The 25161-nt window shown below is 51.1% G+C and overlaps 8 protein-coding genes across 8 annotated transcripts; 4 read left to right on the top strand and 4 right to left on the bottom strand.

Moving 5' to 3' along the window:
• Positions 1 to 89: 89 nt before the first annotated feature.
• Positions 90 to 1635, top strand: IAR55_000551 (mRNA 3'-end-processing protein YTH1; the record flags this gene model as incomplete). Its single annotated transcript, XM_066943685.1, has 4 exons — positions 90 to 231; positions 479 to 926; positions 1099 to 1459; positions 1549 to 1635. The coding sequence occupies 4 exons, from the start codon at positions 90 to 92 to the stop codon at positions 1633 to 1635; spliced, it is 1038 nt and encodes a 345-aa protein (XP_066806227.1).
• Positions 1636 to 1952: 317 nt separating this feature from the next.
• On the bottom strand, positions 1953 to 4045 carry IAR55_000550 (ATP-dependent RNA helicase HAS1; the record flags this gene model as incomplete). Its single annotated transcript, XM_066943684.1, has 6 exons — positions 1953 to 2237; positions 2337 to 2657; positions 2766 to 3067; positions 3159 to 3276; positions 3338 to 3537; positions 3598 to 4045. 6 exons carry the CDS (start codon positions 4043 to 4045, stop codon positions 1953 to 1955), a joined length of 1674 nt encoding a protein of 557 aa, XP_066806226.1.
• Positions 4046 to 4326: 281 nt separating this feature from the next.
• IAR55_000549 (uncharacterized protein) lies at positions 4327 to 4590 on the bottom strand (the record flags this gene model as incomplete). Its single annotated transcript, XM_066943683.1, has 2 exons — positions 4327 to 4497; positions 4540 to 4590. 2 exons carry the CDS (start codon positions 4588 to 4590, stop codon positions 4327 to 4329), a joined length of 222 nt encoding a protein of 73 aa, XP_066806225.1.
• A 672-nt stretch (positions 4591 to 5262) lies between these two features.
• On the top strand, positions 5263 to 7540 carry IAR55_000548 (uncharacterized protein; the record flags this gene model as incomplete). The annotated part of the gene is made up of 3 exons (XM_066943682.1): positions 5263 to 6453; positions 6507 to 7031; positions 7088 to 7540. 3 exons carry the CDS (start codon positions 5263 to 5265, stop codon positions 7538 to 7540), a joined length of 2169 nt encoding a protein of 722 aa, XP_066806224.1.
• A 580-nt stretch (positions 7541 to 8120) lies between these two features.
• On the top strand, positions 8121 to 13439 carry IAR55_000547 (uncharacterized protein; the record flags this gene model as incomplete). The annotated part of the gene is made up of 19 exons (XM_066943681.1): positions 8121 to 8186; positions 8306 to 8444; positions 8512 to 8612; positions 8683 to 8739; positions 8900 to 9773; positions 9828 to 9903; positions 9950 to 10399; positions 10463 to 10598; positions 10657 to 10838; positions 10903 to 11056; positions 11112 to 11246; positions 11300 to 11491; positions 11549 to 11575; positions 11645 to 11828; positions 11883 to 11945; positions 12016 to 12605; positions 12662 to 12795; positions 12851 to 13118; positions 13179 to 13439. The coding sequence occupies 19 exons, from the start codon at positions 8121 to 8123 to the stop codon at positions 13437 to 13439; spliced, it is 4089 nt and encodes a 1362-aa protein (XP_066806223.1).
• Positions 13440 to 13903: 464 nt separating this feature from the next.
• IAR55_000546 (uncharacterized protein) lies at positions 13904 to 19744 on the bottom strand (the record flags this gene model as incomplete). The annotated part of the gene is made up of 7 exons (XM_066943680.1): positions 13904 to 14068; positions 14280 to 14959; positions 15025 to 15147; positions 15215 to 15377; positions 15518 to 17082; positions 17151 to 18424; positions 18480 to 19744. 7 exons carry the CDS (start codon positions 19742 to 19744, stop codon positions 13904 to 13906), a joined length of 5235 nt encoding a protein of 1744 aa, XP_066806222.1.
• Positions 19745 to 20633: 889 nt separating this feature from the next.
• On the top strand, positions 20634 to 22889 carry IAR55_000545 (uncharacterized protein; the record flags this gene model as incomplete). The annotated part of the gene is made up of 12 exons (XM_066943679.1): positions 20634 to 20670; positions 20777 to 20793; positions 20871 to 20899; positions 20971 to 21050; positions 21113 to 21226; positions 21321 to 21471; positions 21544 to 21769; positions 21840 to 22008; positions 22066 to 22238; positions 22306 to 22470; positions 22537 to 22607; positions 22700 to 22889. 12 exons carry the CDS (start codon positions 20634 to 20636, stop codon positions 22887 to 22889), a joined length of 1422 nt encoding a protein of 473 aa, XP_066806221.1.
• Positions 22890 to 23064: 175 nt separating this feature from the next.
• Positions 23065 to 24927, bottom strand: IAR55_000544 (uncharacterized protein; the record flags this gene model as incomplete). Its single annotated transcript, XM_066943678.1, has 8 exons — positions 23065 to 23166; positions 23240 to 23707; positions 23768 to 23875; positions 23936 to 24013; positions 24075 to 24140; positions 24221 to 24447; positions 24612 to 24742; positions 24884 to 24927. The coding sequence occupies 8 exons, from the start codon at positions 24925 to 24927 to the stop codon at positions 23065 to 23067; spliced, it is 1224 nt and encodes a 407-aa protein (XP_066806220.1).
• Positions 24928 to 25161: the final 234 nt, after the last annotated feature.

Here is a 25161-nt window from a genome sequence, read left to right as displayed (position 1 = left end):
CCCCACATCGCTTCTCATCCCTCGATAGTGTCCCAGTGCCTGCGAGCTCGATCAACATCGGCAGAATCAGGAAATCGCCTGGAGACGTTATGGCGGCAGCTACGTCTGCGAGCTCGACGCTCGACCCGTTACTTGGCCGAGCTGCAGATTTCGTAAGACCCGATTTCCATCAGGTCAACTTGGATTTGGAAGGGTATCTAAAGAGCGAGAGAGGGTTCAAGCTTGATGCAGGTAAGTGCTTTGTTCCCGTTTGATCTGATATCGAAGGGCAGTCCTTGGTGTGATCCCCGCTCCCTCCCCTTTCGCTTTGATCATTCCTCTGCGGAGTATAAGCGAAAGGGTTATCAGACTCTATCGTTGTTTACCTGATGACCCATTTCCACTAATCTCATTTCGTCGTCTGAAGAGCGGACTACTCTCCCTCATTAGTCGCACTTTGACCTGATACTGACATGCAATCTCTGTCACGATCTCGCAGACTCGCAAGTATGTCCATTATCACTCACGCCCCTCGGCTGTCCTCTCCCTCCATCACAATGTCCCTATCGTCACACCACGCCCTCCCCACTAAATTTTCAACCGCCTCCTGCCCTCCCCTCCCATCCACGAGAACGCGAGAAGAAGACCACGGTGTGCAAACATTATCTTCGAAACCTGTGCAAGATGGGCGACAACTGTGAATACACACACGATTTCAACCTGCGGACCATGCCAATCTGTATATGGTTCGTGAAACAGGGGAAATGCGAGCTGGGAGGTGAATGTCTTTATTATCATCCGAGAGACAGGAGAGTAGAATGTCCGGACTATAATCGGGGGTTCTGTGTTCTGGGTCCGGAATGTCCGAGAAGACATGTGAGGAGAAGAGTGTGTGAGGCTTATCTGGCGGGATTCTGTCCGGATGGAAAGGAATGTTTATTGGCTCAGTGAGTTGGCGTTGTGGACCTCAATATTACCACCCTGTGTCCCTCCCCTTCTGCCTTCCTCCGTACATTACCACTCACAGATTTCCGCGCTCGCTCCTATCTTCCACGTAGTCGTCTCTTGATGTCTTTGCTCCGGGTAGGTCAGACACTGACACACCTCACTCTCTCACAGCCCCTCGCCCAATCGTCCCCCTCCCGAATCATATCTCAACCCGACCCCTCCCGACCCCACGCAATTCACCGGCCCTCCTCCTCAGCTTCCTGCTGGATACGGTCGATGGCGAGAGTACAAATACGACCCTAACGCAGTCATCGTCCCTGCTCCAGCATGGGTGGAAGGTGGATCACTATCAGGTTGGAGAGCGGGCGGATTCTTGTCTGGAAATGCGCGAACAAGAGGAGGAGGAGGAGATGATGGTGGTGGTGGTGGAGGTGGAGGTGGGGGCGGCAGAGGGGGAGGCGGGGATGGAGGAGGAGAGAGGAAGAGTGGAGGAGGTGGTTGGGTCAAAGATCTTAGTACGGTTCTATGTTTCGTAAGTCTGCCGTTCAGCCTTTACGCCGCACACTACTTTGTCAAAGGAAAGGGATCTGAGCTGATCATTTGGTGTTTTGCTTTTCGCAGAGGTGTAACTCTTATGGTCATTTTGCGAATGCCTGTCCGAATCAAGCTGTACCAGGTGACAGAGGAGGGTTGAAGCGAGAGCGATGAGATGGGACGTAGAGGGTGTCGTCATCATCATCATCATCATACTCGTACTAGGCGACGTGGAGTTGCATATGAGCCGGATGGAGTCAAACAGCAATGTTGTACAAACCGCATAATGCATGGATACATAAAGAATGTCCGATCTCGAACATCGCGTATCGCGAGGTTATCCAAGTGGTAGCACTGGACAAGTTGGTCCGGACATCGTCGTCACAGAACTGAGAATGGTTACCAAATTCCAATGCATGATTACAGTCCCACGCTCAATGAACCGTCACGAAAGCCTATATACCTTCAAGCCAAGAATGATGTACACTGTATCACTTCCTTCCTCTCTTCCTATAATAAGCCTTCTTCCCCTCTCCATCCGAATCACTATCACTCTCATCTCCCTTCTTCTTTCCACCGCCCTTGACGCTACCCACCGAAATGTTCACTTTGGGAGGTACGGGGAACCCGAAGGCTTTCCCGACTTTGGCGAGATCCAACTTGTTGACGTCGAAGATCTTTTTGAGCGAGTATGAGGCGTATGATTGGAGATATGATCGATAACCGTCTCGGGCGGATTGGTTCAGGTAATGGTTCTTAGAAATGAGGTTTTCGAGCTGAAGCAAGATCGAGGAAAAACAGTCAGCGCCGTGGTCAAGGGAGATCGTCGTAAATCACTTTGAGGGGTATTAAGAGGACGGTATTTAGTGACTCACCTGGTTCTGAACATTTGCAATCTTCTTCTGAGGGAACTGGTATTCGTTCAAAGGTACTTTGGCAACCTTCAAGAATCTCAAGAATCCCAATTCGCTGGGCAAGAGGAACAATAGACTCTTCCCGGTCTTTCCAGCTCGGGCAGTTCTTCCGACTCGATGGATATAATCACGAGGATCATCTGGGGGGTCGAATTGAATGATCCAGTCGACTTTGGGGATGTCTAATCCCCTCGCTGCGACGTCTGTGCAGAGTAAGATCCCAGAAGGTGCGTTGCAGAATTCGAAAAATGTGTTGGTTCGTTTTTGTTGTTTTTGCTTCCCCTTCATGAGTGATCGCGCATCAGCCAAGAACGAATTGTTACACTGATCATGCCACATGCCGGGCGGGAGACAAGGTGATGGCTAGAACACAGAGGGAGTCACACTCACGTGGAGATCCAAGACTGGCACATCAATGTAGTTCAACAGTTCCGCATGGTAGTTGACCGAGTTACAACTCGAGAAGAACACAATGACTTTTTTCTTCAGGTTCTTTCGCAAGAAAGTGAAAAGCAACATGAATCGTTGATCTGATTCGCAAACGACATATCCTTGTTCGAGCATGTCAACTGTTGAAGCGTCCTTCTGCTCATCGACGTTGATGTAGAGTGGACCGGGTCTCAGTGAGATTCGGGCGAGGTCGGTGACTTTGGTGGTTTGCGTAGCGGAGAAGAGCATGGATTGACGGTTGTCTGATGGAATTTCCATGATGTCAGCAATTACAGCTTTCAAGAGGATGGTGTGGCTCGAGGTGCCAAGCAGATAACCTGCTCTCTAGCTCACCAGCAGGAAGGATTTTGATAATCTGTTTCATCTCCTCCTCGAAACCAATCTCAAGAATTCGGTCCGCCTCGTCGATGACCAAGGCCTTCAGATTTTTGAATACGAAACCTTTGGTGTTCTTTAGATGAATTGCGTCAGCTTGACGGGCAAACAGACTTTGACGCGATCAACTAACTCACCTGCAGGTGATCCAACAATCGACCGGGAGTTGCAACGATCAAGTTGACTCCCTTTGCCAACTTGTCCGCTTCCGCTTTACGGTTAGCACCGCCCATAAGCACACCAAAGGTCTGTGAATGACCTTGCATGATCTCCTTGGCGACACCGAAGATCTGAAGTGCGAGTTCTCGAGTAGGGGAGATGATGATGACGCCAGTACCTGTCCAACATTCATCTTAGCTATAGTCCTCTGAGCTCTAGACAAGGTCACCGAGCTCACCATTCACTGGCTTGAACCTGAGTGTGCTCAGAAGCTCGACACTGGGAACGAGGAAAGCCATAGTTTTTCCACTTCCGGTCCTAGCAGCTCCCAACACGTCCTTCCCTGCCAAAAGAGGAGGGATGGTCCTAGCCTGGACCTCTGTCATAGTCTCGAAACCCATCCTCTGTATAGCAGATGAAGTAGGTGCCGAGAGGTTGAGCGTCGAGAATGGGACACGTTCATACGGCGTTTCAGGAGCGGAACGACTGCCAAGCGTAGCATCGACGGGATCGGATTGCGCCTGGCTAGGAGCATCGAGAGTGACCTTGGAAGATGTAGCCTCGGCGGTCATGCTGGTATCTTCGTCGGCGGGAGCAGCGTCGGAAGCAGCTTTGGAAGGTCGCTTTCGCTTCTTCTGAGGTTGGGAAGAGCCATTGGCTCGTGGTGAGTGTGCAACGGCTGACATATTGTTGCGATCTGTTGCTCTAAAATGATTGACAGATGAATGATAACGTTGATGATGATACTCTACGATTCTGAATTCTTCAATTCGTCCTCTACAAAATCTCGTTGCTGCTCTGGACGATGGGATGACAACTTTTAATCTGGGATAAAATGGGGATAAACACATTGTGAAAATAATGACAGAGTGAACATTCTGCCCGAAGAATTTCGGGAGGAAAGCTCAACTTCTCTCTCTCTCGCTCTGATACATATCTCTCTTCCTCTTCGCCTTCCTCTACTCTCCTACATATATTCAATAGCATACAAAAGAACGCCTCCTCGTACCGAGTGCGAAACACCACGTCGTGAGTCATCTTCACTGTCACGCTCTGAATAGTCTCGCCCATCCGCTTTCATCGTACCCTTTTCCCTTCTCCCATTCTCCTTCTTGGATGACTTCGTGTTCAATTCAAACTAGAGTCTGTTAGGCCAAGTGCCCAAGACCCATAAACGCACAGATCTGATACATTCCACCCGAGCAACCTCTCTTCTCATGTGGAGGTGCATCTTGCTGACGTTCAAGTTCGATCGTTAGATATGTACATAAGGGTTGAGAGCTAGAGCGCTATCCCCTTTCTTCTCTTTCCAAATTTTCATCTTTTTCCAAGGTCTTACTAAACGGTGAGCCGTTTTACCTACTCTGTGATATCGCACTGGATACATATCATCCTTCCCCAACCCTCTTCAATGATGTCCCATATGGGAATTACCGCCTGAGCATGCTTATTGACCTCGGCGTAGCAATACGCTGGGGACGTAGGCAACCTGCTGATAAAACATGGCTGTTTTATTTTTACTGAATCACAAAACCCTTGATCATTCCCTCTATTTCAATATGAGCGATCATGTTAATAGGAGCTGATCGTCAGGAATGGTACAGATATAGCATATGCGCAAGAACATTCAGCTCTTTTCAAACATCTTCAATCGTAAATAACGTGAGTGTGACTAGTTTCTTGGTTTGTCCATTTCTGTCGCGTACCACCATTCCCATTCGTATAAGTGATGATCCAACACGACGGTCTTCTTACCAAAAAAAAACAAACTGGTGTAAACGCCCGACCCATTTTCCGGGCATCCAATCTGACTCTCCTTTTCCTTAATCCGCTTACCGAACTTGTCTATCTGCTTTGAGCGCATTGCTGACGCCCCTCGGTGCTGTCAGCTTTGCCAGTCACCATGGCTCCTACCCGACAGCAACCTGTCGCTGGACCTTCTCGTCCTAAATACTCCCAGCAACCTGTTGCTCAATCACCTCCCCCTTCGTCTTCAGTCTCTGCCTTTAACTCTTCTCGAACCCTTTTTGCTCTCGCTTCACCTGTACTTGGCTCGGCCGATAAGGTGCAAGTCTGGGACGTTGCTAGTGATCGTGTCATCTCAGAATGGGAGATACAGGGTGCGAGCAAGGCTACTACTGTGTCTTGGGCGACCGCTCCCTTCGATGCAACGAGCAAAAAAAAGAAGAGACGGAAGTCTGGCGGCGCCGATAATGGTGAGGACGAAGTGATCGTGATCACGACCTCCAAAAATCAACTGGTCGTTTTCAACCCCAGAAAAGGTGAAATCATACGGACTGTCGACACTCCCTCTCCTGTTTCCGCTGCTTGGTCAAGTCAATACGCCACTGTCCTTGCTACCTCTACCTCATTGTTAGTCTTGTCTCCCGACGCAAGCTCTTTCTCGCACACCTTTTCTATGCCTTCTACAATATCGTCTCCTTCTGCCATCGCTGTCCTTCCAACTTCCACTCCCCAGACATTACATGTGCTGGTCGCGGCTTCCTCTATAGTGGCCGTTCACCTCGAATTATCGTCATCAAAGGTGGCATACACCTCATCTCCTCTTCCTGCATCGACAACCTCTGTCACCTCAATCATTCCCATTCCTACCACCTCCCAAGGAAGTTCTTTCCTTGTTGTGTCCGAGGACGATCGAACTATCTCTCAATACACCTTTTCTGCACCTCAATCGTCGGCGAAGCTATCATATCGATATGCTTCTCCTACGCTATCCTCGGCTCACTCTGTGGCCGCTGAGACCAATCACCTTGCAGTCCTGCACGAGTCAGGTGAAGTATCTCTCTTCAAGCTTCCAGCGGAACTCAACTTTGCACAACCCAAGTCCGACTCCAAACCCAGCACTGTCAAGCTTCTTGAAGGCAAAGATGAACGTACTGCCCGGCTCTGCCGCGTTGATTTTGCGCCTGGCGGAGAAGGCGCACCCGGCGCCTTGCTTTGTGGACGAATGGCCGGTGGTGGGAGAGTGAAGTGGCATCGAGCCGTCTTCGAGCTCCCAGAAGGTGGTCTGAGGGCTTCTACTATCGTCAAATGCGATGCTCAGGATCTCGTCGGGGCAAACGCCAGTGCCACTGTAAGTTTGGTCTCGTACTGGCCCAGACAACAATACTGACAGTCGGTCACTAGACTCTTCCCGTACAGCGCTTCACAGCGCCTAGTAACGTCACCGAAGCGCCGATTGAGGGTGCTGAGGACGAACCGGCATCGAAGCTTCCTACAGACGTCGACATGGCCGACCTATCCCTCGGCGAGCGAATGTTGGCTTTACCCGATGGTTCCGTCCCTCAGGTCAATGGCGAGGCTACTCCCGGCAAGCCCAAGGCTACTGCGCTCGGTGCAAGTCTGGATGGTCCTGTCAACGCCGCTTCCCTCACTCGAGTCCTGGTCCAAGCCTTGCACACGTCTGATCCAGCGCTTCTGACACTCTGTCTGTCCCACCGAAACCCGGTACTGATCAGGAATACGATCCGAAAGATGCCTGCTCAACTTGCCTTACCTCTGCTTAAAGCCTGTGTTGAACGCTTGGGACAAGGCAAGGGTGCGAACAAACGAGGCGGAGGCCGAGGCAGTGTTCAGAACGAACAACAAGGTCGAGGTACCGTCGAGTGGGTCAAGGGTGTATTGGTGGAGAGAGGCGCGATTCTTATGACTGTAAGTCAGCTGTCAGTGCATCAATGGCATGCAAACTGACCGACCAACAACTTTAGATGCCCTCATTGCCATTGCATTTGGCCACCTTGTCTCAGCTTCTGCAGACCCGACTTCAGCTATATCAACCCCTTCAATCATTGTCTGGTCGACTGGATCTTGCCCTCGCTCAGATCACTATGCGACGCATCGCTGCCGAGCAGGCCACCGAGTCAGCCAGGACTGGTGGCCAGAAGGGTGGTGCGGGCGAACACTACGTCGAGGGAGAAAGCGAGGATGAAGATGACGATGTGGCCATCGAAGTTGATGATGGTGAAGGCGAGATCGAAGACGTTGACATGCGGGCGAATGGGCTCAGCGAAGAAGAGGACAGTGACGGGGAGGATGATGATGACGATGAGGAGGACAGTGAAGATGAAGATCCACTGGAGTCAGGGTCGGAGAACGGGTTTCTTGATGACGAGGCTGAGGAAAGTGGCAGTGAGGAGGAAGAAGACAGCGAGGAAGACTAGGAGGTGTGCAGCATACATAACAATCAGTCTATACATTGCCATACATTGCATGTCACATACATGGTCGCATCCCCACACCTTGTCAGATCTCGTCAGATCTTCTCATCGTCGTCCAAAGCAGGCTGAAACGTGCCCTTTTCACCCTTTTCCAGTGAACAAAACCAACCGTGGGAGAACGAAACAAACAAAGCTGGATGTAGAATTTTGCCATGCTAACGAGTTCATAGCGTAGTCAATGTTTCCACCCTGAAAATATCACTTTGACCGAACACTCGCAAAACGTCAGGCGCGTCTGTCTGTGACCATCGCAACAATCACTCGACCTTATCTCCATCCTTGCTATCCTTGCTTCTCCTAGCTACCCTCTAAGAGCCTTCGCCTCACTGATATCAGCTTGAGACAGCGAGACATCTGAACTAGAGCTACATCGAAAACTTTCTTGATATCCTCCCTGCTTGCCCTACCGACACGTTAAATACACTATCTTGACGAAGCGGAACGTCCGCAAAAAGCTGGGAAGGGGATAGATCGCAGATCGACCATTCTCCCCTTCTTAGATCTTGACAGAGAAAGCTCAGCAATGTCGGCTCAGGTGGTCGAAGAGCTAGCAAGGAAGACGCTGGGTCTTGATGAGGAACCTGATAAAGTATGCTCCACTTCAATCATCTTCAAAGGCCATTCCGTTCAGTCCTCGATTAAAGACAATTCGGCAGTTCAACTCTGTTCGTCCCCCTGATGATTGCTGACTGGGAACGTCGTCACCAGCCTACACCTGAGTTCTATCTCGACTTATTCGCGAGACATGTGAAAGAATGTCCGAGAGATACAAACTTCATCCTGGAGCTCGCTGAACCAAAGAAGAAGGGGAGTACGTTGGGTGGTAATGGTTTCGGGGTGGTCACCTGTGAGTGTGGCCTTTTTATCTTGGTAGGTGGACTGCGAGATGTGATGCTGATTCGTTTGGCTGCTAGGTATGGAGGATTATTGTTGGAAAGAAGTCCTACTGTCAGCCGATCCTTTCCGACCAGAAGGTGGGAAACTCGATGGCTTCGGGTCCTTCTCTGATTATCAGGTGAGTCTGCGACCATGTTGTCGATGTGATGATGATCACGAGCTGATGTTGAGTGTATATTGATTGTCAGGATCATTGCAAGCATGTTCTTCATATCAAGGGGAGAAATGAGAGGTGCACGAGATTGGTGAGTGAACAGATAGATAGATAAGCAGACGCAAGTTGCTTTGAGGGGAGAGTGGCGTGAGATCCAGTCAACAATGTCTTCAGAATGAGACGTACACCACGCGTCATCTACACAAATCGACACGGACACAGAGCTGACTCTATTCGATCATGTTTGTTAGGGGATCCCGCTTGAACCTATAAAACAGTCTTACTCGGATCCCACATCCTCTTCTTCTGCTTTACCTCGACCTCCTCCTCACACACTCTCAATTTCCGATCGATACCACTTCCCTTCTTTCGATCCTCATCCTCCCTCCTCCGCCTCGTATCGAAGCCAGCCTCTAGCGGGCCCTTCGTCTCAATCCTCCTCCTCTTACGTCCGTCATCCTTCCTCGCCTCCACTTTTCCAGTCAGCGTCATCATCACGTATGGGACAGCGCCTGTCCTCTCCTGACACCGAGCCCAAACCTGGGCACTCTCTTTCGAACAACCCTTCTTCTTCATTCAGCACACATCGAGGGTCAGCCATGGATGACGCCATCTACCTTTCCGACACTGATTCTGAGGTTCTCGCTCTCACCGACTCAGAGGTCCCAGCTCAATACAAGAAGTTTACCAACAAGGACAATCCCATCCCTCTCTCGGATGACGATGAGGATGACTTCCCATCGAGTCACTTCTTGCCCGAGGGCAAAGGTGCCGTCCGTCATCCTACTTCCCAAAGCTCGAGTTCAAGCAGATTGCCCTTGGCACCCATCTTCCAGGTTCCTAGGGTGAAGAGCGAGAAGGAAAAGGGCAAGGGTCAAGAAAAGGATGGTGTGGCGATGGAGAAAGACGGATCGAGCAATAGTCTCACTGCCAGACAGAAGTCTTTCGACGAGCTGTTCGGCTCCAAGGCCCAGAGCAAATCGACCTCCCGACCAGCCCCAAAGCATGTTGCATCGTCTTCGATGATGCCTTCTCAGAATCAGGATCAGACCACGGGGATATTTGGTCGATTGCAAGCGATCAATGCCGCCAGTGCTGCAGCTGTCGCAGCTGCTCCCATCGAGCGTGAGTGACCGCCGTCAAGCACATTGTGGAGCGAATACTGATGAGGATTACCAGCCACAAACATGAAATACATGGATAAGGTCAAGCTGTATGAAGACGAGTACCGTCTCTTGATGCTGCAAAGGGGAAAGTGAGTCGCTTCCTGCAACAAACAGACTTGCGCTGACCTAATCCAGATACGGAACACACATCGACCATCTTGTCGTCCAGCGATTGAATGCCATCGTGATAGCCAAGGGGCAAATCACCGGCGATTATATCGATCCACCGGAACATCTCACGCGCCTGTTCCCCCACATCCGCGAGCACCTGCAGGATGAAAAGGCCAAGTTGTCGAAGATCCGGCACAACGGATCTCTACAACACGGCACCAACCGTCCGAACGGTTTCCCCGGTGTCATTCCGGAGACGCAGCCCTATCTGGACCCTTACGCAATGCCCGGCGCATATGCAACGAATGGGATGGTCTCACATCAAAGCATTGACGAAATGAATCAAGCCATGGGCATGTACCAATATCCTCCTACTGGAAATCCTGCATTTGGCAATGACATGAGTGACGATGAAGATGACCCTTTTGGCATGGCAAGTTATGGTTATGGTCACCGACCCATGACCAACGAGGGGTGAGTTTCCTTCCTCATCAAATCTACCAGACCTGGGCAAGCTGATGTCCTCCATCTGGCCAGTCTTGCCCAATTCTTCGACGAGAACCTCAAGGATTTCCTGGAAGACACTACAGTGGACGAATCTCTTCAAGCGTTGGGTCTCAATGCGCTCACCGACCACCTTCCAGGTCTGGTCATCCAGCTTATGCCACATCAAGTGAGTATCCTTGCCCTGATCTGATCTGTGACAGCACGTTGAAATCGGTTCCGAACAGGTGCTGGGCGTCAGTTTCATGATGGAAAAGGAGAAGAACCAAAAGTATCGGGGAGGTATCAATGGCGATAGTATGGGTCTTGGAAAAACTGTCCAATCGATCGCCTTGATGGCAGCCAACCCGAGTCAAGATCGGAGAGTGAAAACCACCTTGATCGTCGCTCCACTCGCTCTCCTCTCACAGTGAGTCAACCATATGTGGTAACTAGCCCGCAGAGCCTCTTGGCTGATCGAGCCTCTCATGTAGGTGGAAGAACGAGATCGAAAGCAAGACTACACCCGGACTCATGAGAGTGCTTATCTACCATGGACAAAAGCGAGTGAAGAGCGCGAACAACATGAAGCAGTACGATGTTGTTATGACCACATATGGCACGTTGACCTCAGAATTCGGATCCGAGGTGAGTTGCTCTCTCTTTTGATAGGATACCTTGAGCTCACGCCAGGCTGGGGTAGCATAAGCACAAGAAAAAGGTCAGGATCGACGATCCTGACGCGAGTGAAGAAGACGAACAATATACCGTGACCAGAAAACAAGGTCCCCTGATGAAAGTCAAGTGGTATCGTGTCATCCTTGATGAAGCCCACCAGGTCAGTCCAAAATTGCTTTTTCACAAGAGTTATCGCTCATCCGCTATGCATAGATCCGCAATAAGAATACCCGAGCGACGAAAGCTTGCTTCGCTCTCAATTCACATCTCCGTTGGAGCTTGACTGGTACTCTCATCATGAACAGCTTGGATGACATATATCCTCATCTTCACTTCTTGCAAATATCTCCGTCGAAAGAATGGGAACACTTCCGGGACAGCATATCCAAGGTCCAGAGGAGAAGCGTGAGTGGCTGGCCTGGTCGCTGTTCACCCGTGCTCCGCTGACAGCATCTACTGTAGCCCAAGCTTGCGACCAAACGAGTCCAGGTGAGTGTGTCCAAGGCAGAGAAAGGTCAAAGGTCAAAAAGAGGTCAACCTAGCTCACGCACCGATTAGGCGATTCTTCGAACCTGTTGCATCCGGAGGAACAAGGAGTCAACCCTCAATGGAAAGAAGCTGTTGGAATTGCCACCAAAGACGACTGAGGTTGTCACACTCGGCTTCACCGACGAAGAGCGACAGATTTACACCGCTATCGAGAACAAGTTCCAAGTGAAATTCAACTCATTCTTGAAAAAAGGTGAATTGAATATGCACTTGCATTGACGATGGAGACTGATGATGCTATCAATAGGAACCGTCATGAAACACTACTCGATCATGCTTGTCATGCTTATGCGACTTCGACAACTTACCTGTGAGTCTACTTTGGTTAGGGAAGGGGCGGTTAATAGGTTAGGCAAATCACGGCTGACCTGTACTTTCAGGTCATCCATGGCTTCTTCGTCGAAATCCTCAGGATGGACTGGACCCCCGAGACGTTCTTGTCACTGACGAAGACCTTCTAGCTGGCGTCAACGCACCTAGAGGCGATAACATATCTGAGCAAGCTAGGGCCCATACTCTTTACGGACAAGAATTTGTGGAAAAAGTCAAGAAGATGCTCGCCGATCGTCAGACTCTACTCGAAAGGGCGGCTCCGAACGACGATGATGCCCAAGCTGAAGGACAGTGTTCTGTATGTTTCGACCAGTTCGTGGATGAGCAGGTAACTCCATGCTGTCATTCATTCTGCGCTACTTGTCTAGAGGATGTCTTCAACGCTCCCACGGGTAATGCGGACATGAGGGATGAGGACGTTCAAGCTGGAAGGAGGAATTGTCCTTTGTGTCGAGCAGTGATCGATAGGAACAGGGTGTTCCGAGCAGAAGCTTTCATGCCTCAGATGGAAGAAGATGATGACGACGGCTCATCTTCTCAAGCTGAGGAAGCTTCTGAACCAGATGAGGCCAAGAGAGAACCGCAGGACGATGACGACTTTGAGGTGTCAGACAAGAAGAAGGGGAAGAGACGAGCCGTGAATTGTCTTCTGAATCAGTTTATTTGGCCCACGAAGCTAATGACTCATGTCAGATCGATGACGGGGGAGCTGGCTCCTTGAAGAAGAGCAAGAAAGGCAAGGAGAAGGCGAGCGGTGCGCCCGAAGACACCACTGGGCAGATGGCTATGGAAGACGTCCTCCCTTCGACGAAGATGGAAAAGCTTGGGTGAGTGGCTTGCCTAAAATGTCATGTACCCACGACTGAACGGAGGCTCGTGCAGGGCTTTGATCGACGCCATCAACGAAGAGGATTCGAGTCAAAAGATCATCGTCTTCTCTCAGTTCGTCCAATACATCGACCTTTGCGGTCTGTATCTTGGTCGTCGTGGTGTGAACTACGTCAGCTACGTTGGGTCGATGAAGCAAGAAGAGAGGGAGGAGACCATCCAGAAGTTCAACCGCCCCGCAGAAGAGGAGGGCAGCCCAAGAGTCATTCTGATGTCCCTCAAGTGTGGGGGAGTGGGTTTGAACCTCTGCGCAGCGAACCACGTAAGCCTTGTGACTTCATTTTGTGACGGAACGCAGCTGATCCAGGGAAATTTGTGTTAGGTCATCTGCCTTGATCTTGCCTGGAACGCTGCCACGGAGAATCAAGCCGTCGACCGAGCTCATCGTATCGGCCAGACAAAGGAAGTCAAGGTCCACCGACTCGTCATTGAAAACACTGTCGAACAGCGAATCATGGCTTTGCAAGAAAGCAAACAGGCTCTAAGTGATGGAGCGATGGGTGAAGGCGGTGGTGGTAGGTTGGGAAGGTTGAGCGTGAACGACTTGATCAAGTTGTTCGGTGTCGATGCGAGGGAGGGTTGAAGTAGGGGAGGAATCGCTCGGCGGATATGAGCAGATTGATAACGATACGATAATGAAGTCACATGGGACACTGATATGTTTTGTATATTGTCAATCCGCATTGCTTCCGAGCACATCATTCGTGTTCATGTTCTAGTGGGACACCCACACTGTACATAGTTTTTAGGGAGGTGAGCGACTCTGACACTTGCATAGTGTGGTGTACTCTATCTCATGTCTCATGTCCATGTCAAGATTTGTTCATGTCGATTTCGATGCAAATCACGTCTTAGATCTGCAGTACGCGCCAAACTAAAGCTCACCCAGCCACCTTGGACAGTCTGATGAGGAACTGCCATTCGGTTACACATGTTGGAACATACTGGTACCCTTATGAGACCGATATTCATCCCGAGCATCATCACAATCCTCATGCTATGCGAATTATGATTTAATACAAATCAAACCAACCGTGGAGTGGGATCTCACTCCCACTCTCCCGAGTGCATCAATTGAGCGAACACCCCTCCTTTCGCAGTGAGAGACTGGAACGTCCCCTCTTCTACGACTCTTCCTTCCCCAAGACAGATTATTCGATCACAACGGCGCATCGCTTCGACCGAATGGGTGATGAAGATTGTTGTTCGAGACTGTCGTCGAGGACTCTCGAATCAGCTTTGTTGCAGTTGTGCAGACAGGATAGTTATCGATCATTAACGTCAACGTTAAATGCAAGGCAAGGCGGAACAAAATGGAGATGCGGATGAAGCTCGGTTTCACCGAGGAGCAGGAAATTTTAGTCAGATGAGGCAGAGAGAGAACACGACCAAGCCCAGCTGTTCTTCGCGGTTCTGAACCCACCTCTTTGATCTTTACAATTGTATCCAATACCGCCCTCGTGTTCTCCACATCCAACGCACTCGTACATTCATCCAGTATCAGTATCTTACTCCTCCTCACCAACGCCCTCGCAATCTGTAATCTCTGCGCCTGACCCCCCGAGACCAGACTCGCGTTTTCGCCGAGATTCGTCTCGTATCCATCCGGTAACGAAACGATGAAATCGTGGATATTGGCCATCTGCGCCGCTCGGTGGATCTCACCTAGTGAAGGAGAGGAACTGGACGATCCGTAGGCGATGTTCTGGGCGATGGTGGTATCAAACAGATTGGCAGATTGGGAGACGACAGCGATGTGGTCTCGAAGCCATCCTACGTCCGTTCGCGAGAGGTCGTGGTTGTCTAGTTGGATCGTACCACCGTCTGGGACGTAGAATCGTTGAAGAAGAGAGGCGATGGTGGATTTGCCAGAGCCGGATGGTCCGACAATCGCCACACATTCACCCGGTGTGAGAGTGAATGATAGCGAGGAGAGAATCGGGACATCAGGACGGGCAGGGTATGAGAATGAAATGTCGGAGAAGGTCACACGACCAGTGATGGGGAACCGAAGATCGCCCTTGGACTCGGTCGTGTCCTGAGAGAGTAAGTAGAGTCGATTGAAATCGCGGGCCGCCGCCCGCGCCTTTGCCAAGATAGGAACTGAATTGATCAGTCAGCACAGCCAGACCTTCTTGAAACCGACGGTCAAGCGTAGCGTCACTCACTGAAGTTCAACATGGAAGCTCCAAAGGTCAAACTGAATAGAACGAGGTTGAATACTTGCATCATGCTCTCGTAATTCATGATCCCTTGCAGCATGAAAGAGGCTCCAGCAAAGTTCATGACGGCTGCGGGATCGTTACAGGTCAGTATGGGTTGCCATTACACAGCATGACTTTACGACACCTGACTCACCTTGAGCGAACAGAGGTAAACCCGCGCTGAATGAGCTTCCAATTGCCAGTATCCACGCAGATCTCTTCCCGACTTTTTCTGCTTCTCTCGCTTCGTTGTCAAATCGTTCGAGGAATGCCGAATCGAGAGTCATCGCTCGTATGCCTCGTACATTGGCGATGCTCTGAGAAGCATGAAAATTGTGAGCAATCAGCAGGATCAGCCAGCCGGTCAGGTCACTTCGGCTCTTGTTTTCCTCACCGCGTCACGATCTTGGGGCCTGAACCGAAGCCCGTCTGCATTAAGGCAAGGTCGTTGACTCACCTCGTAAAACACTCTGCCCACTCGTTCCCTCTTGGCTTTGTTCCTCACCTCTAACCTCGCCACAACCCAAGAATTTAACGCCATAAACCCTCCGTAAATCGGTGCCAACGCCAGACCGATCAACGTCAATTTCCATTCTACAATCATCGCCCAGATGATCCCAAACCCAATCATCACCACCAGCGTGACTGCTTTCCCGATGACTTGACTCAACAATGCTCTCGCATCGTCCGAGTCTTTGATCAAGATCTGAACGAGTCTGTCTGGCGAATTTTGTGTTTCGTCAAAGAATGATTTATCCTGTTTGATCATCTTTCCAAGTGTTTGCAATCGGACTCGATGGACCCATCGGGCCGATACTCCGACTAAAGACCAGAGTGAGATGAAGTCGGCCAACCCCTGTGCGGCACAAAGACCAAGGACGATCAGTGCGTATCTCGTAAGTGCAGAAGTGTCAACGCCTCCAGCACCGACGACGTTCATGAGTTTGGCGAGGAAGAACGACCATATAGGAGTAACGACTCCGTGCGCGATCGAGCCGAAGCAACCGATCAGAAGCAACGGTTTCGCAGGCAGATTGGGGAGATACAGCCGCATGAGGGCAAAAAATCCAGGTAGAGGCTGGTTTGTTCGGACCGCTGGTGAGTCGGAGTGAGGTCTGCCGGGCAGGGTGGCGATCGATAGATCCGTTGAAGAATTCTTGAGATCGTCCTCGAGGTTCACCGACATCGTGCGTTGTTGTCGTTGTCGCATCGTCATACTCAAGCGAGTTGAAGAGGGTGTCTCGGCCAGGTCAGGATGCAGAAGACCACTCCCCTGGCTCATTTTGTAGTTTTCGAAACTCCTTTGCTGGTGTATGCTTAGTCGTCGGAGGGGCACCTCGACACTTGGTCTGCCATAACGCTGACTTTCGGTACTTCCTGGTATGTCAAATGTAGAGGAACACTCGCCCGACATTCTCGACAGTCTACTTGCCGGTCTGTTTGATCCTGGTGCCAGACTCGCTCGACTGGGTGCTCGACTGCCCAGTTCCTCCGGAGTCCAAGAGAGTCGCTGCTGAGCCATGCTCAAGGGTTTCGATCCCTTGCTCTCCACCACCGACTGCCGATGTGTCTGACTGTAGCTGTCGAGCATGGTGAGATATTCTGCGCTCCCTGGTCTGACTCCTCCGAGACCTAAGCCGCCAAAGCTGGGAGTGTGCGGTCTGAGTGGCGCAGGTCTATCGTCCAACACTTCCTCGAATTCTTTCTCCATGTCCAAGATCTCTTCCAGACCTTTCTCCCATTCCAGACCACCCTCCTCCATTTCAACATCTTTGATGGGGAAAGGATTGACAGCCTGTTCAGCAGCCATGGGGGCGAAGGTACCTTCGCTTTTGGTCATCAGGTCATGTCGGAAGCCTTGTTCGGCGATATGACCATCTTTCATGACGTAGACGAAGTCATCCGAGACGATCTGTGACAGGTCGTGCGTGATGACGATGGTGGTGCGGTTCTTGCGCCATGCTTTCAGAGATTGAAAGACAAGAAGTCGCGAGGTCGGATCAAGGGCGGAAGTAGCCTCGTCTGTGCGGATAATACCTCCTGATTAGCATGTTGTCCACCTAGAGAGATGCGGAAAGTGACCAGCTCACCCAGAATGAGAACGATGGGATCCCTGATCCTCGCACGGGCTATAGCCATTCGCTGTCTCTGACCTCCACTGAGACTAGATCCACCTGTGCCCAACATTGTGTCATACCCCTGAGGCAGACTCTCAATGAAATCATGGATTATGGCCATCTTACATGCCTCGATTACCTCTTCTCTCGTCACGTCTTTTGGGCTCCTCTTCTGTCCTGTTTTGAGGTCGGGTCCCGACCCTGCTAGACCCATCGCGACGTTATCGTGAACGGTCATATCGAAGAGTATACACCCCTGTTGTACTGCTGCAATGTTCTCGCGGGTGTAGCTTGGGTCGAGATACGCAAACGACTGGTTATCCATCGTCACATCTCCCGCAGTGGGGAGGTATAGTCTGAGTAAAAGCTGGGCAATCGTAGATTTACCTGAGCCGGAACCGCCAACTATGAATGTCGTTTCGCCGGGCGGAAGAAAGATGGAGACGTCTCGCAGAACGGGGTTGTCAGGTCTGGAAGGATAGGAGAATGATACATTTTGGAGAGTGAATTCACCGTGACACCGGGAAGGTCGGATACCTTTCAGATTGACTGGACGGGAGTTACGATCGCCTTTCTTCGTCACAATGGACAGTGTGGTGGTATTAGAAAGAGCCGGGGAAGTAGTTGAATGAAAAGGGTTGCCGGAAGCCGGTCTGGCATGTTCGGCTTGAATGACGGTCAAAAGCGACGCCATCGAGTTCTTCCCCTTTGTGACTATAGTAAGATGCGGTACGGCCTGCTGAAGATAGGTCGCTGAAAACAAACATGCCCAGAAACACGTCATTACGTCCCCTGGCGTCGTCTTGCCCTCTCTGACCAGTCTCGCTCCGTACCAGAATCCAAGGACGAAGGTACCGAGGAGGAAAAAGTCAGTCAGGCCTTGTGCAGCGCCCCACACAAGACCCTGTTTGATCAAGCTTGCCTTGCTCTTTTCCGTCATGCGAAGGAATCGTTGCTCCTCGACCTTTTCGGCGTTGTGAACCTTCACAGTGGCGATGGCAGAAGCGGCCCGCTCAATATTTGTGGACGCTTCGGCCAACGCTTGCCTTTCGTCAGAATGCAACGGGGCAGCGAGAATCTGGGTGACAATCTGGGTCAAGACGACAAGTGGAATTGTGGAGAGGGTGACGAGGGCTAGCAATGGTGCTTTCCACATAGCCAGTATGAAGCAGAGTAAAAAGGTGAAAATATTCTGGACAACGCTGGCAGAGGCCATGGAGGTAGCCATTCGAACGTCGTCGGTCTCTCTGAAGGAGGCCAACAGTGTCAGAGAAGGGAAACAGGGGCACCTTCTCTGCTCACCTGATGAACTTGGACATCATTCCACCAGCACCGACGGCTTCACCTTTCTCACTCCCTACATCCCCCACTTCTTTCATGCCCATCCCTAGATCAAACCACTCCATGCTTTTGCCCTGCACGCCCAGATAGACCGCTTGTCTCAACCTGTGAGCAACTGTCTCGCCATATCTCTGCCACATCGCGCCTTTCAAATAATTCAGGATCAAAGCCGCGATTCCTGCGACGGTCAGTTTCACCGAAGTCTTGGATATCCCGTCCTTCAGAGCTGTCCGTTGCGCGTCAGTGGCTATACCAGAAAGCGGGTACGAAGCGAAAATCGCGAATGCGTTTCCGATCACGAGGGACATATACGGCTGGATAAGGGCACAAGCTATAGCGAAGATCGCGGCCGGGCAGAGAATTGAGATGTAATCTTTTCCGGTGGTGAGGGCGAACAAACCTCGGAAGTTGGGCTGGATAGGTTCAGGTTGAGCAGGTCGACGGATGCGAGGTATTATCGGGGTGTTTGGGGATTGGTCGAGTAAATCTGGATGATTCTCAAATGTCGAGGCAGGGATGGAGATTGGCCATGATTCGATGGGATACAAAGATCTCCTAGCTTCAGAAACCGGTCGAACCTCATTCAGCATAGGACCAAAAGTCAATGCTTCCCCATGATCATCCCAGCCTCGAGGCGACAAACTCGAGAACTTGTACCCCGACATCGTCTTCTGTTTGCCTCCCGCGAAGCCTGTCTCGGAATACTCGAATGGATCCTCATCCTCATATGAGGGATCCATGTGTGGATGGCGCACAACGGAATGTCGATCGTGAAATGGCGAGTCGTCGTCTATACTGGGAAAACCCCGAAGACGAGGAGTGATTGGGTCAAGTTCCACTTCGTCGGATTGTGAGAGGGTATCGCAATGGCTAGTGATTGCCGAGGGTGGCGAAGAGTAGTAGACTGCTCCGGAAGGTAACTTTGGGAGTGTTGTGTCGATTGCACGGTGGAGTGTAGAGGCACTACTGGACGAATGAGCTGACATAGTGTGGTATGCTACTGTTCGACGTGGAGGAGTTGAAGGCAGCCAATCGGGATATTGCGAAGCGGTCAGATTGCGTGTCGGGGCCTTCGAGTCGGAGGTCGAACTAGACGGAAGGTGAGGCTCGGAAGAAGGGATTCGCGAGCTTGCTGGAGTAAGAGACCGGACAGAACGAGGCGATAATATAGACACTTGAGAAGCAGGAGACGGGGGTGTGTCAAATGGATTGTTTGGCCTTGACATGGTGATACTCGAGAGGAAGGAAATGGGAAACGTGTGTGAGTGACAAACTACTGTGTGTGCAGATGAGGTTCCTGTATGTCGGTTAGAAGTTGAATCAACGTCGCCGTAAAAGGTATCTGTGGTCTGTGCGAATGTATAGATGAAGGTCTGTAAGCTTTGAGATGGAATGAGATGAAGATCTGAAACTCTTCTGACTCCTTTCGAAGACGATAATATCTACATGATCAGCTTTTGTGATACATGATCAGCACAAACGATAGGAGATATGGCCACATGCTTCATGAGACGTGCAAGCGATAGGGAAACCGCTGCATGCCATCGCCCCCCATTGTCTCATATCCCTCAGCATCGCCAGCCTTGGCCTCTTGTGCTTGCTCGCAGTAGCTGTAGCTGTGGCATGAACGAATGAGGAGTTCATTTGTGGGATATGATTGCCGCCTCGTTGAAAGAGAACAATAATGAGAAAGCTGTTGAAACGACGAACAAAAGCGAATCGATCGACGATTCAGGGTTTTCAACTTGGGCTTCACCAAAAGGCACACCAAAGCAGACTGATGTGGCACTTTATTCAATACATCCACATAAACAGTGAGAGATCCCGGTACATTCGGGCTGATGAGCCGGGCCGTTCACGTGGTTTACGTGTCCGGGCCGTCCTCGGGCCGTTTTGATTGGTATTGGCAGCTCCCGGGGGGGTGTTTTGATCCCCGTCATGTACCCGGGGGGGTTGTCATTTTGGATGGTGACCAACGAATTTCCAGGTGGATACCGTATATATACACACCTCTTGATATATCTATCGTTGCTTCTTCACAACTCACCTCCTATCTCTCGACTGTCCTCGTATCCTATATCAACCACCTACAGCTCCATCACTCACTCTATCATCATGTCAGGTCTCAAGATTGCCAGCTTCTCCGTCCATGGTGAGTCTTTTGCTGCCCTCCCCGCCATCCGGGCTGTTCTCCCTGCTCTCACCAGGCGGACAATATCATCAGGTGGATCGCTCACACCGTATCTGACTTTTCGCAGACATCCGTTTCCCCACCGTGAGCTACCTTGACCTCCCGAGGCGGTTCCGGTTCCTTGGTAGCCGTACTGACTCGCTCGTGTTCTCTGCGCTCAGAACGTCACCGGAGACGGAACAGATGCTATGTGAGTCAATCGGGCAGCGAAGCTGGAGATGGTGAAAGCCCATTGGAGCTGAGCATCTCGTTTGCGTATAGGAACAAGGAGTGTGATTACTCTGCCGCTTACATTGTCGTCAAGACCGACGGTGACCTGAAAGGCCAAGGGATGACTTTCAGTGAGTGGATACCGGCCATTTTCGTCGGTCGGTAGTGACTGACGATGTTTGTCGGGAACTAGCCATCGGTCGAGGTAACGAAATCGTCTGCTTTGCCATTGAGCAAATCGCCAACCGTATCATCGGTATGGAAGTCGACACCATTTTCGGCGACATGGGTGCTTTCTGGGATTTCCGTGAGTTCCCGGTCTATCCCGCATGGTGCACATGGTCTTGAGTGTCGGAGCGGTGCGGAGACGATAACTGACGAGTGCCACGTCGCCGTTGTAGTTGTGTCGGACCCCCAACATCGATGGTTGGGACCCGAGAAGGGTGTTATCCACATTGCTACCGCTGCTATCTCCAATGCCCTCTGGGACATGTACGCAAAATCTGCCGGAAAGCCTCTGTGGAAGTTGATCGTTGATTTCACTCCCGAAGAGTGAGTCTACAAATCTTCGCGACACCCACCTCCTTCTCGGCGATGGCTGACGAAGCTTGTGTGACCCGTCAGGTTCGTCAAGGCTACTGCATTCCGATACATCACCGATGCCATCACCAAGGAGGAGGCTCTCGCGCTTCTCAAGGCCAAGGAGTCAGGCAAGAAGACAAGAGAAGAGGAAGTCATCAAGCGAGGTTACCCTGCCTACACCACCTCAGTTGGATGGTTGGGTTATTCAGATGAGAAGGTCAAGCGATTGACGAAAGATGCTTTGAATCAAGGGTTCAACCACTTCAAGGTGAGTTGTAGCGCATCTCCTGCTGGTGGTTGTTGTAGAACCCGAAGACAGTGCTGACACTTCTCAACAGCTCAAGGTCGGAGCTGACCCCGAGGACGATCTCCGAAGAGGACGACTGATTCGATCTATCATTGATGACCCCGCAAACATGCCCAAGGACCGAAAACCCATCGACCCCGCCTCTATCAAGGACAAGAACGCCGGTCCTACAGGTTGTGTCCTGATGGTTGACGCGAACCGTGAGCAATTTCAACCTCCGTAACGAATTCTCACCCAGTTGCTGATGTCGTGTGCAGAGGTCTGGGACGTTTCACAGGCTATCGACTACATGCACAAGCTTGAGCCTCTCAAGCCCTGGTTCATCGAAGAGCCGACCGCTCCTGATGATGCCGTTGGTCACGCCGAGATCCGAAAGGCTTTGAAATCCATCAACATCGGTGTTGCTACCGGAGAACACGCCCACAACAGAGTGAGTAGAGGGATGCTCGAAGTGTTCAGTGCACGACGCAAGACCTGACTTGATATATCCTCTCTAGATGGTCTTCAAGCAACTGCTGAAACTCGACGCTATTGACGTTTGTCAAATCGACTCGTGTCGACTGGGTGGTGTCAACGAGGTCTTGTCCGTCCTGCTCATGTCCGCCAAGTACGGTATCCCCGTCTGTCCTCATGCTGGTGGTGTTGGTCTCTGTGAATATGTCGTGAGTGTTAGAAGATCTTGCGCAGCCAGAAGGAAGAGGAAATAGGCTGATCATCCGCTTGCACAGATCCACCTTTCCCTTATCGACTTCATCGCCGTCTCAGGTAGTTACGAGCGAAATGTCCTCGAATTCGTTGAGTGAGTAACATCATTCATCCCTCCCTCCCTCCCTACAGAAGTAAATCCGGTATAGCGAAGTGTATGCTGATCCAATCTGACCCATCCCTTAGCCATCTCCACGAACACTTCCTCTACCCTGTTTCCATCAACGACGAAGGTCGATACAACGTTCCTCTCGATCCCAAGGGCGGTTACTCCATCGAGATGTTCGATCAGTCAATGGCAGATTACGCCTTCCCCGGTGGTTCATACTGGGTCGCAGCTGCCAAGGGCGAAGCTCCCCCTCCTCCTCAACACTAGATGGGTACACAGACAGCAAGTAGATAATGAAGTGGTAGATGGATCGATTGGTTCAGTCTATTCATCATTGGGGTATATGCATCTTCACATTTTATTGGAAATTCAATTTAGCATGTGATACAGGTTACAACGTCTCACTCTCATTCTTCTACGGTTTTGAAACGAATTGAGCCTACTACTGATCAAGCTGCCCAGAGAAGATCAACTCGATTGCTGCTTCCACATTCCCACCGGTCCTCCTCAACGCTCTGATGTTCTTCGCGGCATCCCACAGACCCTATAGTAGCACGACACAACTCGATCAGCCCTACATTCGTCCACTGAGCAGATGATAAGGGAATATAACTCGCCATTCCGTTCAACTGTCCCAATTGTGTCGCATAGATCTCCTCTGGGGGTCTCGAATCTGCAGGAGGGGGTGGTGCACCCCAACCACCTCCACCCAGACCTCCGCCCAGACCTCCAGCTCCGAAGAGCGTAGCTGGGTCGAAACCTCCGAATGGGTTGGCTCCCGCTCCTCCAGGTCCGCCGGCACCTGCACCTGCTCCGCCGAAAAGAGCGGCAAAGGGATTAGGTGGAGGTTGAGCGGTGTTGGGCGGACTTGCGGGGGTCGCGCCTGCACCTGGTGCAGTACCTGCTGAAGGTGTGGCTCCGGCATTGGGTGCGAAGAGATTCGGGAAAGGATCTGTAGGTGGACTTCCTGCTGTTCCTGCATCGCCAGCTGCCCCAGGAGCAGCACCAAAGGGGTTGAGCCCTCCCATGCCTCCCATGCCTCCCATACCACCTTGTCCGCCCATAGCACTCTGCATCTGCATCATCTACAGTAGCAAGACTGGCATCAGCTGTGGTCGTGCCAGCGCATCGTCTGCGTAGCTCACCATTCGCAAAGATTCGGGGTTGGATATCATCTGACGAAAAAAGGGAGACGACATCATTTGTCGGACTTGAGGGCCCATGGCAGCGAGCTGAGGATTGGACGAGATGATCTAGCGTCGCATTCATACGTCAGCGACCGCGCAGTGAGATCTCGGATGACATGAGCTCACCTGATCAACCACTTCCGGTCGAGACATGAGATCTGACATGCTTCTGAGGAATTCTGGGTTCTGCATCATGTTTGCCATCTGCGGGACGTAAATCAGCTTCGACGTGACTCTACCTTTCCGCAAAAGCAGCAGTACACACGGCATTTGGATCATTCAGGTTGTCCATACCTTGCATCCCCGCAAACGGATTGAATCCAGCCAGTCCCTATTGCCATTTCAAACACGTATCAGCTTCGTTGCGTCCGTTTTGGAACCAGCCAGCGGACTGAATGATTATACACTCACATGATGAATGTTCTCCACATTGTCGATCGGGTTACTACCCACATTCAGCCCGGTACCCATCTGAGGTAATCTCGGGATACCAGCGCTGGTCGAGCTGGATCCGCCGGTGTTGGTTGCCGTGGAGGATGCAGCCGCGGCGCCTCTAGAAGCACCTTTGACCATGTGGATGGTGTGGCCATTCTGGATCTTGTAGTTGGATATGGGATCTTCGTCCTTGAGCACTTTGCCTGAGGGGAGGCCGGAAAGGTCAGCCACGATCTTGAAATATGATATAGTAAAAGAAGGCTCTGGCGATGAGATCACAGAGGCGCGCACAAAGGGAATGGATAGGATGACGGGGTGATCCTCAAGAGGCTGACAACACGGAGGACATTTGCCTTCCGTCACTCACCTGAATAGATCAACCTCTGTCGATCTTTCTCCACATCAGATTTCGACGCGATAAGCTCTTTCAGTTCGGCGACACTCTTCTCAGGCGAGATGGACAAGGCTAATTTGAGTTCCGAAGGACCTTTGACGGTGCTGTGAGACAAAAGACAGTGAGCGTCAGCTATATAAGTCGATCACACAGTGACGGTTGTTGTTGGAAGAAGAGAAGACGGAGATGATGTCATGTAGAACGAGTGAACGATATGAGCGAGAGGATATGGGGATAAGACATACATGTTGATGTCCGATCCGGAGGAAGCAGACTCGTCAGCTGTCATGTTGTATACCTCGTTGGATGAGTGTGAGGGAAAGGTGTACGATGCTGAGGAGACTTGATAAGAACCAGATGCGAGATGGATGAATGGAAGAACAAGGAAATCAGAGGAAACAATACGTTGGCGATCAGGCCGTCGGTGTTCAGATGGGTGACGAGTGGCAACGTGGCACAGGACTGTGGCATGGCGGAACATCGAACAAGCGGTCTTCAACAATCACTATGTCTAAACACATCA

Source organism: Kwoniella newhampshirensis, chromosome 1 (assembly GCF_039105145.1).
Source record: "Kwoniella newhampshirensis strain CBS 13917 chromosome 1, whole genome shotgun sequence".
NCBI lineage: Eukaryota > Fungi > Basidiomycota > Tremellomycetes > Tremellales > Cryptococcaceae > Kwoniella > Kwoniella newhampshirensis.
The sequence above is the reverse complement of the archived record's forward strand: the minus strand, read 5'-3'. Positions and strand labels throughout refer to the sequence as shown.